The sequence below is a fragment of the Zosterops lateralis genome, assembly GCF_965231275.1.
Source record: "Zosterops lateralis genome assembly, chromosome: 6".
Lineage (NCBI taxonomy): Eukaryota > Metazoa > Chordata > Aves > Passeriformes > Zosteropidae > Zosterops > Zosterops lateralis.
Window position 1 is genome coordinate 59,448,624 of NC_139761.1, and position 16,291 is coordinate 59,464,914.

The 16,291-nt window shown below is 45.9% G+C and overlaps 1 protein-coding gene across 2 annotated transcripts in view; it reads left to right on the forward strand.

Moving 5' to 3' along the window:
- The window catches only part of ABTB2 (ankyrin repeat and BTB domain containing 2), a 112,727-nt gene that overhangs the window by 89,209 nt on the left and 7,227 nt on the right, over positions 1-16,291 (forward strand). For both annotated transcript variants that reach the window (XM_083862952.1, XM_083862951.1), the window contains 8 exons: positions 6,016-6,168; positions 7,419-7,584; positions 10,617-10,706; positions 11,156-11,257; positions 12,635-12,731; positions 13,404-13,539; positions 14,547-14,773; positions 15,940-16,118. In XM_083862952.1, the coding sequence (XP_083719078.1) occupies positions 6,016-6,168; positions 7,419-7,584; positions 10,617-10,706; positions 11,156-11,257; positions 12,635-12,731; positions 13,404-13,539; positions 14,547-14,773; positions 15,940-16,118 (1,150 nt within the window). The remainder of the gene's footprint in view (positions 1-6,015; positions 6,169-7,418; positions 7,585-10,616; positions 10,707-11,155; positions 11,258-12,634; positions 12,732-13,403; positions 13,540-14,546; positions 14,774-15,939; positions 16,119-16,291) is intronic.

Consider the following 16,291-nt stretch of genomic DNA (forward strand, 5'->3'; position numbering starts at 1 on the left):
CTCCTTGTCCAAAGGGCCTCTCCAGCTCTCCTGGAGCCCCTTTAGGCTCTGGAAGGGACTCTGAGGTCTCCCCAAAGCCTTCTTTTCTCCAGGCTGAGCAATCCCAGCTCTCCCAGCCTGGCTCCAGAGCCGACACATTCCAGATCTCAGAGCATCTCTATGGCCTCCACTGGACTGGCTGCATATTAATTGAGGTCAGGACTGCAATTAGGTCCAGACACATGGAAGAATAGCTCATCCCCCGCATTGTTTGCAGTGGTTTTCTGCTTACAGAGAGTTTTAGGGCACCAAGGATTTGGGAGCAGCAGCAGGAGCAGGGTTGTGGTTTCCCTTCCTTTGTGTTTCCTCTGTGTCCATCAGCTCTGTGTGGGGCTGGGGGGACAGATGGAAATCTGTCACATCCTTGACCCCATAATTGTGACCATATTGTCATAGTTAAACTAGCATGTATGTTTATCTGCCTCTTATCAACAACTGTATACATTTCAAGTTGATTTTTATTATTTTCTGCCTCTCTAGAAACATTCCCCCTGCCTCAGCTTTGCAGATGTTACAAATATGTTTTTCTAATGGGACACATGGCATATTCCAGAGCAGCAGCAGTGCTTATTTACAGCCTGAAAATGAAATCTTTTCCCTGTTGGTAAAGTTTGTAAAATGTGATTACAATAAATAAACCGTAGACTTGAGAGCTTTTTTTGAGTTTCACAGTGAGTTCCCAGTGATAGCTTCATGTTTTGGTTTTCTTTTAATGAGCTCAAATTTAGTTTTTCCTTTGATTTGTAGCAACATGAAGTAAAACCTGTCTGATGCTGCACCTTATTTTTATAAGTGTGGTTTACAAAGGATGGAGAAGGTGTTGTTTCTGTCTGTGGGAAGAAGGATCAGAGCTGCCAGGTCTAGATTTAAACTACTCTTGTACCATTTTATATTCTCTAAGCAGAGGAAACTCTGAAGGCAGATTCAGTGGGGAAAGGATCCCAATAAATATAATATTATCCAGATGGCTTTCATTCCATTAGTATCTGACTGCAGGATAATGCTCTAAACTCGTGGCACAGCCAAGCCAAGGCCTTAGTAACTTGATAGCGATCCACTAAAATTTGAGAACTCTTATCTTCTGAGATGTAAGCCAGTCATTGTTCGAAGGGAAGTCAAAAGAACGGGTTTTTTGGGTTCAGTTGGATGTGATTAAGTTTCTTCTTCCTTTTCTCTAAGGATCTGGACTGTCTGCCTTGAAAGATGTTGCACATATTGAGATGATCCTTGAATAGGGCCCAGCTTGGCAATTCCTATTTTTCCTGCCGTAAATGTGGGAAGTTCTTGAAATTTTACAGAATACTTTTGAATCTGTGAGGAATAGCTCCTGTCTGAAGCTAGTTGTATTTTGGAGCAACAATTTCTCTTAAAACAACATCTCTGTTGTTATTTTATTCACATATAATTACATGCTCTGAGATATACTTTTTTCTCCCTGCTGCTTGAAGAGGAGTTTTAGTCCAAATTGTCAATATGCCACTGTTTTCCACATCAGCGTGCCATGGTTTGAGTTTTGGATACTCTGTCTACCTTCAGGATCTTTTCCTGCTCCAAGCAATGAGACTTAACTCTGATTTGTTTTTTTACTCTGATGCCATCCTTGGGATTTTTCCATCTTAGTGAGTTTTATTCCAGCAATAAATTTAAACATTAGCTCACTGCACTGAAAACCTTTCCTTTTTATTTTTTTTTATTCCCTTGCAAAACCCCACATTGACCTTTAAAGATTTGGGATTCTTCTCTGTAGGAACCTCTTTATAGTTCCTGTAAGTCAAATATGGGGGGTTATCATGGGTTACCCCACTCTGACCATAAATATTGTGATATTTTCACGTGCTTTAGTTCACTCAGACCATTGAGAAGGGGACAGGCAGGATGGGAGACAGTGCCTCAGGTCTCAGGCTGCCAGGAGGGAGGTGAATTTTGCCATTCTCACCTGCTTCCATTAGGACAGGATTTTCGTTCCCACTTTAGAAGAAGGAGAGCCTTGTTTAGAAGAACAAGGTTTTTTCTTTCTTGCTATTGCTGTCACTGTTGGCACCCGCTTTGTTTTGCTGTAGCAGAACAGAAGGCAATGAAAAATAGCTGAGAAGAGGTGGGTCAGCAGGGAAAATGTTTTATTCCTCCTTTTTCCCTCCATGTTGGAAGGGGCTTTGAGCAGCCTGGACTAGTGGAAGGTGTTCCTGCCCATGGCAGGGTGGTTGGAACAAGATGGTTTTTTTTTTTCCATGCCAAACCATTCTATGACTCTGTGATTTTTCATCAGTGTTGTCACTAGATCCTCCTGAGTACACAGGAGGAGGAAGGAATGTGATAGAATGGCTGGTTTTTGTGGGAAACCCCACTGTCTTCACCTGGGTTAGCAGGTGCTCAAAGCAGAGGAAGGATGATGTGATTTTCTAACTTCTCTGGAGTGCTCTCCTTTTTGCACACAGTTAACTTCCCTTTGCCAGAAATGTCTTGATCCCAGTGTTCTTAGAAATCTCCAGAAGAGCCCACTTTGAGGAATGATTTCTTTGTGATGGATATCCCTGAAAATCTGTGATCCCACAGCTTCTCCTTGGGATGCTCTCCACATGCCTGTCATGTCCAAAGCCATTCTAATGCAAGTCTCTTTTCCAGGAAAAAGTTATCCTAAACCTTGCCGTGAATTCTCTGCCAAGTGCTGCTTGGCCTCCTAGGCTATATCTAAATAAAACAACGTGGTTTAGCTCAAAGGAAGGGGGAAAGCCCCTAATAAAGTCTGTTGTTTCTCAGAGCACTCTCACCCAGCTCCAAGGTGATCCCCTCAGGAATGAAAGTTGGCTGTGCAATTCCAGATGGAGAAAATTTCAGAGAACTTAGGAGTGGAATATTGACAGCACATGGCAGTATGAGACATCAGTGTGATTCTTCCCAAGGTGTACAGGAGAGGAGCAGTTCCCATTCCACTTCCCAGTCCTGTGCACATTCCCAGTTCCCGCTGGCATCACTCCAAGACAACTTCATGGCAAAAAAAAAACAAACCTGGAAACAGCCGTATTTGGTGGCATTGCACTTGTGAGAAAACTGAGGGTCTGTGTCCCCAGAGAGCTGCTGCTGGGATATGACAGTTTCCCAAGGCTGGATCACTTCATGTGTGGAATTTAATGAGCTGCCAAACGCTTCTGAATGTCAGAAAGACCAGAGGAAAATGGCACCGTGCAGAACATGGCACAGGCAGGAGCACAGAGACAGAAATTAATTCTTTAGCTCGCAGTATCTCCCAGTTAATTTTCCATGAAGGTTTCTCCCCTTCCCCTCCTGCAGTGTTTTCCAGACTGTGAAATGATAAGTGATTCCTTGGAGGCAGGTGGATGCCCAGGTTAAGAGCCATGGGGTTGAGAACTGCATTTTATTTTCTAGGAAATGAGTAATTTCATTTATTTTCTTGGTGTGACGTGACCAAATGTCGGTGTCTCGTTTCAGCTTCAGTCCTGGGATGATGCTGTTTATCTGGTCAGTTTAGTTCCTTTGTCAGAGCAAAAGAAGATAAAGCTGTTCCCAGAGCGTGGTCAAGTTGGGAGAAAGGAAAAAGCTGGATAAAAGCAGGGGCAAAGAGTAAAAAGCCCATCCTCAAGCTAGAAATTCTGCAGAGAAACAAATTTTTTTTCCAGCAAAATAGCAGTTGAAGCCATTATAGAAACCCTTGATGGAATAAGGAATAATTTATCCAATTCTCACAGCAATGCCAGTGGTGGGGTTTGGAAAATCAGGACAGCAGGATGAGAAGAACATCCTTCCTGCCACTGCTTTTTGCATTCCAGAGTCTGCTCCCCTTTGGACACGAGGGGAACCAGGCAGTCTGAGCTGTGACTGTTAAAACCTTTGGAAAAATCTGTCGAGATTAAAAAAAGAAACAGAAGAGGGGAGAAAAAAGTATTTCTCCTCGCTGTTCCTCCCAAAGCAAGTTTTCCACATCCAAGGTCTGCTTGTGTGCAAAGCCCTGGCACATGTGGGTTTTTTTGCAGAGTGGAAATTTCTCTGGGATAGGTGTTACTTCTGGTGCAGACTCCGTGGCATTTGCTGCTGGCTGACCACAGGCTCTGTCAGCCCAGGGCCTTGAGTCAGTCACACCAGGGTTTGATCAGGGATGTGGTTCCATGCCCAGCAGTGTTCCCACCAAGGCAGTGTCAGGGAAGCTGGGATGTGGCCTAAATCTTTGCCACAAAAGGTGGCAGATGGAGTCTCTGGTGAGCTCTGGTGAGCTTTTCCAGTGCCTCCTGAGTGTTCCAAATCTAAATATAACTTAATTCTGTGTTTAATTATGATACTTTTAGCCTCCCTGGCCTGCCTCTCTGCCCTCATCACCTCTGTGGAACTTTGAATCTCATGCTAGAGGCTCTGCAGGGTACATAGAAAAGATAAATAATTAATTTTGGCTCCTCTCTTAAGTACCTGCATTCAAAAAGTGTGAATGGCTCTTTTCCAGGCCGGATAAGAGTTGAAGGTTCTCTGGAGCAGAGAATTTGCTGAAAGGCATTTCCCAAATGCCTGTTGAAAATTCCTGCCCTTCCCTTAGGGAAGTCAATCAGCTCTGAATTGGATGAGCTGGAATGATTCATCCCATCCCTTTCAGAAAGTCTTTGGAAGGATGAGCTGCTGAATGATTTTCCAAGTGGTGATTGTAGCAACCCTGATACGATTCTTTGACAGAAGTGTAAACTGGTAACAGGAGAAAGTCATTGAGTGTCCTGTTAGAAACACTCTGGCCCTGGCAATCCAGGGTGAACACGGTACTTAAAACACCTCTGGTTTTGTAGATGCTCTTTCACACCTCAGAAGAAAAGGAAGAGAAGGAGAAGAGAGGGGGAAAATAGTGGATGTGTTTGTAGAGTGATATTGGCAGCGTTTCAGGGTGCACCTTGCAACTGGGAAAATGGGAACAGCACAGGTTTTTACAGAGTGGAGTTATGAAACCGGCCTGAAGGGTGTTTAAAGTCCTGATAAAGGGAGTTCTGCTTGCAAATCCCATTATGAATAAATGGTTTCTAACGGGATTGGTGCAGCTCACTCTTCCTGCCCTCGCACATGTACACAGGCACAGCTTTGAAAATGCCTTTCATGGCTTCAACTGCTTTCATTACTGCTCAAATCACTTCATATTCCCTCATATATATTTTTTTTTCTCTCTGAACTTCGTAAAGGAATTGATCCCTTTTCCCCTTAGTTCTTTTCTTTTGAATGGTTAAATGGAAAAGGCTTTTTTTCCCCCCCACAGCGTTAATGAAGTCGTTACTGGGAATGGGAGAGGTGTTTTCATTACAGCTGGCACTTCCAAGCCTTCCACTGGGGTGACAGGTATCCTTGGGGAAAAATCAAGCAAAATAGATCAGTCTGGCTGTATATTGAGAGGGTGGATGAGATATGTTGTGTATGAGAGTATTATGGTGACTATACATTAATGTGTAATCTCAGTGCCGTGTTCATTTTTACAGCAGGAGTAAAGGGGGGGGGCTCATCACGAGCTACTGTTATTACCTTATTTATATCCCTTTATTGCCTTGCAGCCCTTCGTATTGTGTTAAACCTCATTGTTCCGCCAGTTCTGTGGTCTTGGAGGCCCAAAGGGGGCAAAACTGAGGGTGGGGTGGGCAAAACTGAGATCTGCATAAGAAAGGCAGGATGCAAAAGTCCGTGGGGATAAGTGATAATGAAGAGAACTAGGTTTGAAGTTGCAAACAGTCAAAGATATTTTTAGTGTTCCTAGCAGAGGAGCATAAAAATAATAATAATAAGTAATCCCATGTCTATGGATTGTTTAGAATAACAGATATTATTACATAAAGTGTTCTGGTGAGCGAGGCTGAGCAGCTCCTTCCCGCTGCCCTGACCTTCCAGTCCAATTCCCTTCCTCGTGTGGGTGTTATCCGTGCCCTTGCATACCCAGGAGCCCAGGGAAGCCTCCTCCAGCGTCCATCCCTTGTTCCATGACGTGTTTCTCCCCTCCCTCCACAGCCCCTTCATGCTGCTGCCGCCGCTGATGGAGTGGATGCGGGTGGCCATCACCTATGCCGAGCACCGGCGCAGCCTGACCGTGGACAGCGACGACATTAGGCAGACAGCCAGGCTGCTCCTGCCGGGGCTGGACTGCGAGCCACGCCAGCTCAAGTACGTGAGATCAGCTTTGGAAAGCTCCTCCAGTCCTTGGGGCTTCTTAAATTGTCCTTTTGTTTGCGTTTCCCGGAAGCCAGACCTCGCTGTGCCATACAGGCGATAACACGTTTGACCTTCTGGTGCTTCCAGAGCTTCTGCAGCTGGGGCAGAAAGGTTTTTTGTCTTTCTGAAAGTTAAATGTGAAAGTGTCTGGGTTTGGGGTTTTTCTATGCCTCAGACTTAATTGCAAGATTATTCCTTGCTTTATAAGATAGCTTGAATGTAAGATCTAAACTAGCGGGGGGAAAAAAAAGAGGAAAAGTTGATTCCAGATTGCCTTATTTGATCCTTTAAAGCAGTCATTTTGTATCCAGCACATTCAGGGGGAAAGAAGGTCTTGAAATTGCTTTATTTATTTATGTAGTTTTTTATTTTATTTATTTGTTTATTCCTGGCTTACTCTGGGATAGGAACAATGTGCAAAGGCAAGTTCCATCCCTTAAAAAAAACCCTCTTTTTCTGAGGTTCACTAGATTTCAAGTGGAGTCATTTTACTTCACTTTTTTTTTTTTTTAACAGAAGTCTTATTCTTTTTACTATTATATATTACATCTTATTCTGGGTAATACTGTAGATTGTGATACCAGCTAGAACAAGATTACGGTAGGATTTTATACAGGATTCATCCCAGATCTTCTGTGTGAGGTGATGAGCAGTTGCTCCTCTGGCAGGCTGTCCAGGTTCTCCAGAGGAGGATGTCTGTGCTGAAAGCATCTCATTTATCAAGGTGATATCTCACTCACTGAGAGTTTGCTCAAGAGGCTGTGCTGGAAACCAGGCGGGTGCTGGGGAAGGCATTCACCCCAAAATAACATCAAAGGGCTGAGCTTGCCAGTGCCAGCCTCCAGTTGGGAAGTGATCCTTCAGCGAAGGAGACACACTTCCAGGTCTGGAATTCAGGAGCATCTGAGCAGACAGCCAGAGGATTTACAGTAATCCCTGGGCTCCTTCCAGATGACATAAAAGTTGTTCTGATAGTCATCTAAACGATAAGGATTTAGTAGATCCTCGTAGAAACGTTAAAGCGCTTCCTTAAATTGAGTTGCTGGAAAAGCATTGAGGGTATTCCCCTGCCTAATTTTGATTTATTTATTTCATACTTAAAAAAAAAAAAATCGGTATTTTTTGCCCAGAAAAGACTAAGGATCCATATATATGTATTTTATGGCATGGGCACCATCCAGGAGTTCTTTTGTCTTTCACAGACCTGAATGCTGTTTCAGTTCCTTCCGGAGGCTGGATGCTAAAGCTGCTACTGAGAAATTCCAGCAGGATCTGGGCTTCCGGATGCTCAACTGTGGGAGGACGGATCTGATCAACCAAGCCATCGATGCACTGGGCCCTGATGGGGTGAACACCATGGATGATCAGGTGTGTGCCACAGAACAAACACCTCACAGCCCCAAAATTCCCTGTGTCAGCTCCTTCCTTTCTGCATGGCAAATCGATACTGGGTCGTGTTTGTTGACTCTCCGAGGGTTTTCTAATTCTAGCTGAAAATGCAGCCTTTAAAGCACAGAAAAATACTTCCTCACCTCACTCTCCTGCCACCCCACCAGAAAAAAGTTCCATTAGGGGCCAGAGTGGATTGTTTATCAGCTGGAATGTCTGTTCCTGGATGGGCTGTCTCAGGCACTGATGGCAGGCAGATTAACACAGGGGCAGTGAATGGAAAGTCTGGTAGGTGCTGAGAGGATGTCAAAGCGAAGTGGTTTCTTTTCCACTGACACACCCCTCTGGCTGAACAGCCCAAATCCTGGCTGGGTCAGTGAGGAATGATTGAAAGGTGTTTTTGTCTCATGCCTTTCAGGCTCAGAGCAGTTTGGAGTACAAGAAACAGCACTGAGAACCCCACCCCAGTGGCCTGGTGTCAGTCAGTGTTGGATTTGCTCATAGTTGATCATGCTGATGTGTCTGTTTATCCATTTTTAACTGTTCCCTGCTCAGCCACACTGAACCATAGGGACTTGGTAGTCCTGGGAGTCTCTGGCTGCTTCTGCTTTTGCTGTCAGTCCCATCAAGTAACAGCAGAGTCTGCCCTCTGGGGCATCATTCAATGCATGGAATTGGCTTTTAATTTAAAAAGGAGGGAGGAAAAAGCCACCTCTCCTAAATAAACACTCGTTATTGCTGTCACAGCGAGGAGAATGAGCTGTCACATCTCTGGAACAAGAGGCTATTGAGCAGTGGGAAGGGTTTATGTTCAGGTGGAGAGGTTTTCTCACAGACAGCATTTTACTGCAGTAGCATTTCAGATCCAGCTCTGAACCTGGCACATCCTCCATGGCACTCCCCACCATCCTACAGTTTTAAGGGAAGTGTGGATGTATACACAGATTGCAGAAACTGCTCCTGGACATATCTGGGTCTGTAGCTGCCTTTTTTACAAATCCAGGAGCTTTGTGGTCACTGGGGTGGGTGTCTCATCACATTCATTCATTTCAGCAAAGTGACTGAGGTGGCAGACTTTTATTATGAAGGTTTCCCACTTCTTCTTTATGTTTTTTTTTTTTTTTAAGTAAGTTTTTGCAGTTCCTGCTCCTGTAGCCCAGAGGCCTCTTGTTCCCTGACAGATTTTATCGTGGTTTGCATTGTGAGCCACTGTGCCCCAATACCACAGACACTGGTGCCAGGACTGTCACTTCTCCCTGCAGGATGTTTCCTACCTCTCATCCAGCCAAAAAACTGGAGGGTGTCTGGCTTTTGTCAGCCCAGAGGCCCCTGTGGGCAGGTCCTGGGGAAGTTTGAGGAGTTTCTGGTGTCGCTCATTGATGTCTTATCCCGTGGGTGGGATCCTCTTGCCAGCCCTGTTGTGAGCGGGGCAGCTCTGTCCTCTTTACCCCTCAGAGAGTTGTTTTGGCACCAACAAAAAGGGCAGGACAGGCCCCCTCTGGAGACATTGTTGCTTGGAAATTCTCCACTTTACTCTGGAGCAACTCAGCTTTGTGTCCAAGCAAGTGCCTGCATAGCACTGCCAACTCCAGGCAGAGTTAGATGCAAGTTCTGGGAATGAGCTCTGCCATAGCTGGAGTAGGAAACCAAAGCTGGACTTTGCCACCAGCTTGATTTGCTCCTTTTGGAAAAGATGAAGACAAAGCCAGATGGCCAAACTTGGGAAAACTGACTTGGGCATGACAGAAATGCTGAATAACTTAATACAAAGGCTTTAGATCCAGGTTTGGATTTTGACCACTCCCAGGGAGTGAGCCTGTCCAGGGTGTTCAGACCCACTTGTCCATCTGTGTACATAGAAATCTGTAGAAAAGAACTTAGAATATCCCCTCAGAAATATGAGTTTGGAGCAGGACCCTGTGTTCAGTTCTGATGGGGACCAACAAGTACTCTGGTTTCAGGGGATTGGAGATGTTCAGGAAAACAATCTCATCTTCCCTTTGCAAGGAGCAAGCAGAGAATGCAAAACTAACGTTAAATGTTTTTAAAAGGACAATGTAAGTTTATATACATTTTAGAGCCCTGACTGGGGTTTGTGCCTCCAGACCTGCATTTTGAATTCTCAGTTTATTTGTCTATAATGAGCCTCCCAAGCCACACAAAAGCCAAAATATCTCACCCAGAGAGAATCTCACTCAGAAATGTCTTCATGAGTGGAAATGCCCCAAAGCGGGAAGCTGGGAGTTGTGGCTGCTTCAAAAAGACACTTTTGCAGAGGCAAGAGCAGAACTCCTGAGTGAGAGATGTAATTCCATATTACACTACAGCTCCCATTAAGGATGAAGCTCTGTTACTGCACACTGAGCAGCAGAGATGCTGCCTGTAAAAAGTTCAAGTGCCTGTAATAATTAAGGGGAGGGGGCAGGAAAGCTGTGGGATGTGAGCAGGAATGGATTTTAGCAGGCCATTTCCTTTCTGTCCTTGGCTACTTCAGGAATGAACTCCATAAGTAAGGCTCATTTTTCTCATAATTCATCTCTGAGCCGTCATGGTTGGCTGGTTAAGTAGAGGGAGGGAGATTTATGGGATTGAAATGCTGAAATATTGAGGCAAATAGGATTTTAGCAATGGGGAGAAGTTGCCAAATAAATTCATCTTCTGTATTTTTGTGTTGCTTTCTGCCTTCAGTCCATTTGGCTACAAATGAGCCAAGAAATGGCATTTCTTTGTTGGCAGCCTTGGGAAAGCTGGAGAATTGTGGACAATACAGGGCTAGGATTTTCAGTGATCCTTTTTGTGTTCTTTCAGCCTTGTCCAGTGATGTTTTGTCCAGGTCATTTTCCAGTCTCAGTTGCACCCACTCTGCATACAGATCAAAAATGCTTTATAAAGATATGTATGCTGTCCCTACACACACTTTGTACATTCAGACTCGCCGTGCCCATGAGAGTGTCACTGTTGGAAGGGATAAAAAGATAACTTTGTTTTTATTTTTTGTTTCCTTTCTGAAGGGGATGACCCCCCTCATGTATGCTTGTGCTGCTGGAGATGAAGCCATGGTCCAGATGCTTATAGATGCTGGAGCAAATTTAGATACACCAGTGAGTAACCCTGTGCCCATAATTATCCCTCTGTAAATTAACAGGAGGAGTTCTGAAATCTCTCCTAGCAACTGAAGGCTTCAGTCCTGGAAGCTTCAAGCAAGGCATTTCTTTCAGGAATCATCGCTTCAGGGATTTGGGAGTGGGGGGGAAGAAACCTTCAAAACCTCTTGGAGCACTCAGTGACTCCAGTTAAGATTGGTGCTGGCAAGTTTGATGGGCACAGGGGAGGGGAGGGAAGGAGCTGCCACAGGGAGAAACCAGTAAAGCCCATTAGGAAGTCCCAGGGAACGGGGCAGAGCGAGTGGTGGTGGCAATGTTCTCTGAGTGGCCCAAGTCCCCATCCCTTGGCCTTGTCCCTTCCAGAGGAAGAAGGTATTTCTGCCCAAGGCCGGGGATGAAGGCAGGCAGGCTGCAGTGGGTAATGAGTGCCTGGTTCCCTTCTCCAGGTGCCCAGTGCCTCCCCACGTTACCCCTCGGTGCACCCCGACAGCCGCCACTGGACCGCCCTCACCTTCGCCGTGCTGCACGGGCACATCTCTGTGGTGCAGGTAAGATTCCAGCTGGGAGTCCTTCCAGGGGACACAGGGGACTGAATGCTTCGCTCCTCAGCCTTCCTGAAAACCAGTGAAAAAGCTGTGTGTTGTTTAAAACAATGGGAATGAAAATGGTGATGTAATTCCTAGCAAGGCCTTGATAATAAAACCCAGCATGTTTCCATATTTTTCTTTGGTTTCAGTGTTGCTCCCGGGCTCACTGCTTCCAAAGCAGTGCTGCACAGTCATTTCTTTGGTTTTAAATGAACTAGTGCTTCACAAGGAGTTGTTACAGGTTGGCTGTTTGATCAGGAGTTCTATAACCTCAAATATTAATTGGTTTATAAATTTTTATGTGCAAAAAACCAGTATGTGCTGGTTTCTGCTCTAATGGCAGCAAATCATCTGTAACTTCCTTCATAATCCGTGAGAACTGCATGAAGAAGACTTAAGCTGTTGTGGGATTTGAGCCTGTGGCATCCTCCATACTTCCTTTTCTATGGAATTATCACAGGGGGCAGCAGTATGGCCTGGAGCCCCAGAAATGCTTCCCGAACTTCCAGGGGAATGAAAAACTGATCATAGCAGACAATCAACTGCTGTTGAATTTAATTTACCTTCTGCTCAAAGGGAAGGAATAATAATAATAATAATAATAATAATAGTAAAAGATGTAAGTAAATGGAGTCTGCACACACTCATCTTTTGTTTGTGTACATTTGTACATAATTATAAAGATTAGATTCCACCTGGCAAACTGCCCGGGCAGCCTTTGGTATTCCAGAGGTTGGACAGCCTTAATTTATAAGATACGAGTTTGATTCTCCCAGGAGATGAAGCCAAGTGTATCAGAGCTCCTGTTGTGTACTGCAGTGCCCACAATCGTGGAAGCATGGAATATCCTGATGGATACACACACACACTGGGCTGGTCCTCCCTGTCTGCCCCTGCCAGCACTGCTCTGGGTGCTCCGGAACCTTCTGCCAGCCCCACCTGGCCGTAAAAACATCCCCATCACCCTGTAACCTCCTCCCCTTCACCTGGGAGTTCAGTGAAAGCAGTTTCTGTGTGACAAATCCCTGCAGCTCCCTACACAGGCTCCGCCAGGTATGACCAGCCTGGCAGTTCCCTGAGGGAACAACCCTGCTTCCTGTGCACAGCATGGAGCTAAGATGGACTTCTGTGACTGCAGAGCCCTTTGGAGCTGGGAGATTCCAATTGCACAGCCACGACTATCAAGGAGATTTAAAAAGGAGGTGGTGCTCTCTCTTTGTGTACCTGCCCTCCTCACTCTGAACCCACTGGTTCTCCTTTCTAACACCCAGCCCTGGCTGTTCTGTCCTTCTGAATTGCTCTTTTCCCAACTCCCTGTCTCTCCTGTGCCTCTTGCAGCTGCTCCTGGATGCTGGTGCCCATGTGGAGGGCTCTGCAGTGAACACCGGCGAGGACAACTATGCCGAGACCCCGCTCCAGCTGGCCTCAGCTGCAGGTGAGCTCCCCGTGGCCTCAGCACTTTCCATCTCCTCCTGCCACCAGCCTGATGGGCCCCAAGGATCTGTTTTCCAATTTGTCCCGTGCTTGGCTCCTCTCCAGAGCCCCTAGAGCAGAGCTGATGGTACCAGCTCCTTCACAAAGCGCTGTCAAAGGACATAAACCAGCACCTGTCTAGTCTGGGCATGTCTGTGGTGGGCCTAAGCAGCACCCAGATGTGAAAAATTAACAAGTTTCCATTCAGCCTGGGGAAAAATAACTGTCATATAAAGAAGTTTGGTTTACTGTTTTATTAAATGCAGGTAAAAGTTCTGCATTTCTTCTAGCAGGCTGTCAGGAGTTGAGCATTCTGTGAATAAGTCTGTGCTGGCCTTGTTTGTTGACACTTTTCACCTCAAAGTGGTTTTAGTTTTTTTTCCTTTTGTTTCTTTCTGTGTTATTTTTGTGCTTTCATGAAGACAAGTAGCTGGTTTTCTCTGCTCCAAGCTTTATGAGAGGGATAAAAAGGCCTCACCTCCCAGTGACACCCAGTGCTGGATCTCCTGCCACCACTCCCTACTCCATCTCATGGGAATGGAGCCAGAGAGTCCTGCCTGCAGCCAGTCCTGTGTTTTATGCTTTTATGCTGCAAAGAGAGAGCCATCCTGATCTCCCTGTTCTTCTCCCCCAGGGAATTACGAGCTGGTGAGCTTGCTGCTCAGCAGGGGTGCTGATCCACTCCTGAGCATGCTGGAAGTCAACGGGATGTCATCGTCCCTCCACGAGGACATGAACTGCTTCAGCCACTCAGCAGCACACGGCCACAGGTAATGAATGTTCTGTTTCTGCTCAGAGCAGAGTGTTTTTGCACTCCAGGTGTTGCTGTGTGTCCTGTGTGGGCTTGTGACCCAAACCCCTGCCTGTGCAGTTCAGCAGATGGGGTTAAGACTCTCCTGACAACAAAGAACTTTGTTTGCTGTTTCTTATTACACTTGCTGGTCTGGCTCTGCAGCAGAGAGTGAGCTGGTTTTAGGCCCTGTGTCAGCAGACCAAGTCCCACCTAAGGGTAGGTTATGAGATCCTGGTTCATGTTCTGAGATGGAATCTAATCAAGTTGAGGTGGCAGAAATAACCTACAGAAGTGCCTGGGTGTCTGCATCTCTGTTTTTTGGATGGCCAACCAAGAGGTGAATCATTAAACCAGCCAGCCTGGGCTCCCAAACCCTGTTTTCAGGGTAGTTGTTCAGAAATAAGACATTACTTGCAAACTCCTCCAGAAATCTCTGTTCCCAGAAAAAAAAAGTTAGTGAGATTCAAGGCTTGTTCTACCATGGGATAGGATGAGATGATCCCAAAGCTGTGTCCTTAGATAAGCTGGATTTAGCCCTGGGGAGTGGTGTGGGTGCAAGGAGAGCCCTGGCTGGTGGCAGTGCAGCAGCACAGCCAGTGCTGGGTGGCCCTGCTGGGCTGGGGAATGTCTGGAGCAGCTGTCCCCAGCTGGCTGAGGGACACCAGTGATGCAAACTCCCCACACAAGACACAAACAAGAAAGTCTCTTTCTTGCAACTGCCGTGTGAAATTCCAAACAAACCCACCATGTGAGGAGTACAGGCCATGTTTTTTTGCCCTTGGCTGTGGGGCACCAGTTTCTAGGCTTTGGGGTAGGGCAGGATGAGTGGTTTTCATGCTGTCCTACAGTGCCAGCTGCCTTTGGGAGGGAAATTATTGTTTACTGAGCTAAATCCCTAACCCCAAATCCCCACAAGTCCTGTGTGAGTTGTTGAAATTTCATTTGTCAGTAAGCAAAACCTCTCAGCCTCTCGTCCCTGCCCAGGAACGTCCTGCGCAAGCTCCTGACCCAGCCCCAGCAGGTGAAGGGGGACGTGCTGTCCCTGGAGGAGATCCTGGCCGAGGGGGTGGAGAGTGACACCTCCAGCCAGGGCAGCTCCAGCGAGGGGCAGGTGCGGCTGTGCAGGACACGGATGAAGGCTCTGCAGGAGGCCATGTACTACAGCGCTGAGCACGGATACGTGGACATCACCATGGAGCTGCGGGCCCTGGGTGAGCCCTCCCCCCTGGGTGTAGATATTTTGGAATTAGGTTTAAACTACCCATCCTGGGCCCCACACTAAGGCCAGCTGTAAAGCCTGTGGCACAGCTAAAAATTAGATGTTAAGGTGTTAATAAAAGATTGTGGGTTTTCCGGTGTTAATGGGTATAGTTATTAATGTGAACCCTTTAGCCACCTTAAGGAGTAAAGTGAAACAATATCTGTTTATATTCTTCCTGTGCTGTGTGCCAATGAGAATGTATCTGTATTTGTAAACTATCTAAAAGAGTATATAACCTGCCATTTTAGATGAAATAAAGGGAGAACATAGCATTAATCACAGTGATTTGATCTGCGTTTGCTCCCATCCAGCTTCCCATTTATTTTTAAGGGTCCACTCACTTTACCTGGGCACTGTGTACATCAGGCATAAAAACCTTCCTTTTCTGCCCCTGTCACTTAGAAGAGCAACAACTCCCATTGCAAAGCTATCTAATCTAAATTTTGAAAGTGTTTGAGGCTCCTCACAACTTTGGGGTGGTTTTTTGTTTTTTTTTTTTTTTTTTTTTTTTTTTTTTTTTGGTGTTTTTTTTTGGGGTTGTTTTTTGTTGTTTTTTTTTTTTTTCTTCTCCAAATTCCTGCCTCTCTGGGATATCCCTCACTCTTGGCTGGATCCTCTGTATCCTCTGTTCCCATGTATCAAAAGCACGGGCATCTTTCCCTCCCTGTCAGATACTGGCACCTACAATTCGGTGTTTGTCAATGATTTAAGGTGAAGGAACAAACCTGATCTCAAAGTAGGAGAGAGAAAAGCTTTGAAGCTTGTGTGTAACCAGGAGAAAAGACCTCACACCACAGCTGGGTGGCATTATGTATCCTTACAACTTCAGTTCAAATTTATTTTGTGGTTCTGACTAACCATGAAGCTCAGAACGAAACAGGGAGTCTCTGATCCTTAAAAATCAGCAGAAATTTCCAATTTATGATCCTGGTGCCAGTCCTTTGTCACTTGATCTGTCAGTGACCCAGTTCAGTCACCTTTAATACCAAGATAAAAATCTGCTGCTGGGATGTAGGTAGAGCTACTTCAGTGCTGCCAAGTGTTAGTAATGGGAGCAGGATAATCTCCTCACTTCAAGAAATCATCTTTCACTCTCCCTTTCTCCTGTGGCTGCAGGAGTGCCCTGGAAGCTCCACGTGTGGATCGAGTCCCTGCGCACAACCTTCTCCCAGTCCCGCTACTCCGTGGTGCAGACCCTGCTGCGGGAGTTTGTTACCATCAAAGAGGAGGATTACAATGAAGAGCTGGTCAGCGAGGGGCTGCAGCTCATGTTTGACATCCTCAAAACCAGCAAAGTAAGTCAGAGTTTTGTAACTGTGTCAGAGCTGAGTGTTGTTGGGGCTGTTTTGTTGTGCACAGCAGGAATGAGGGAATGGCAGGGCAAAGTCCCCTAGTCCCCTAGGAGTTATGGCATGGAAATGGTCCTGGAAGCATTTGTCTAAATTCATGAACAGCCCCCAGACAGTCC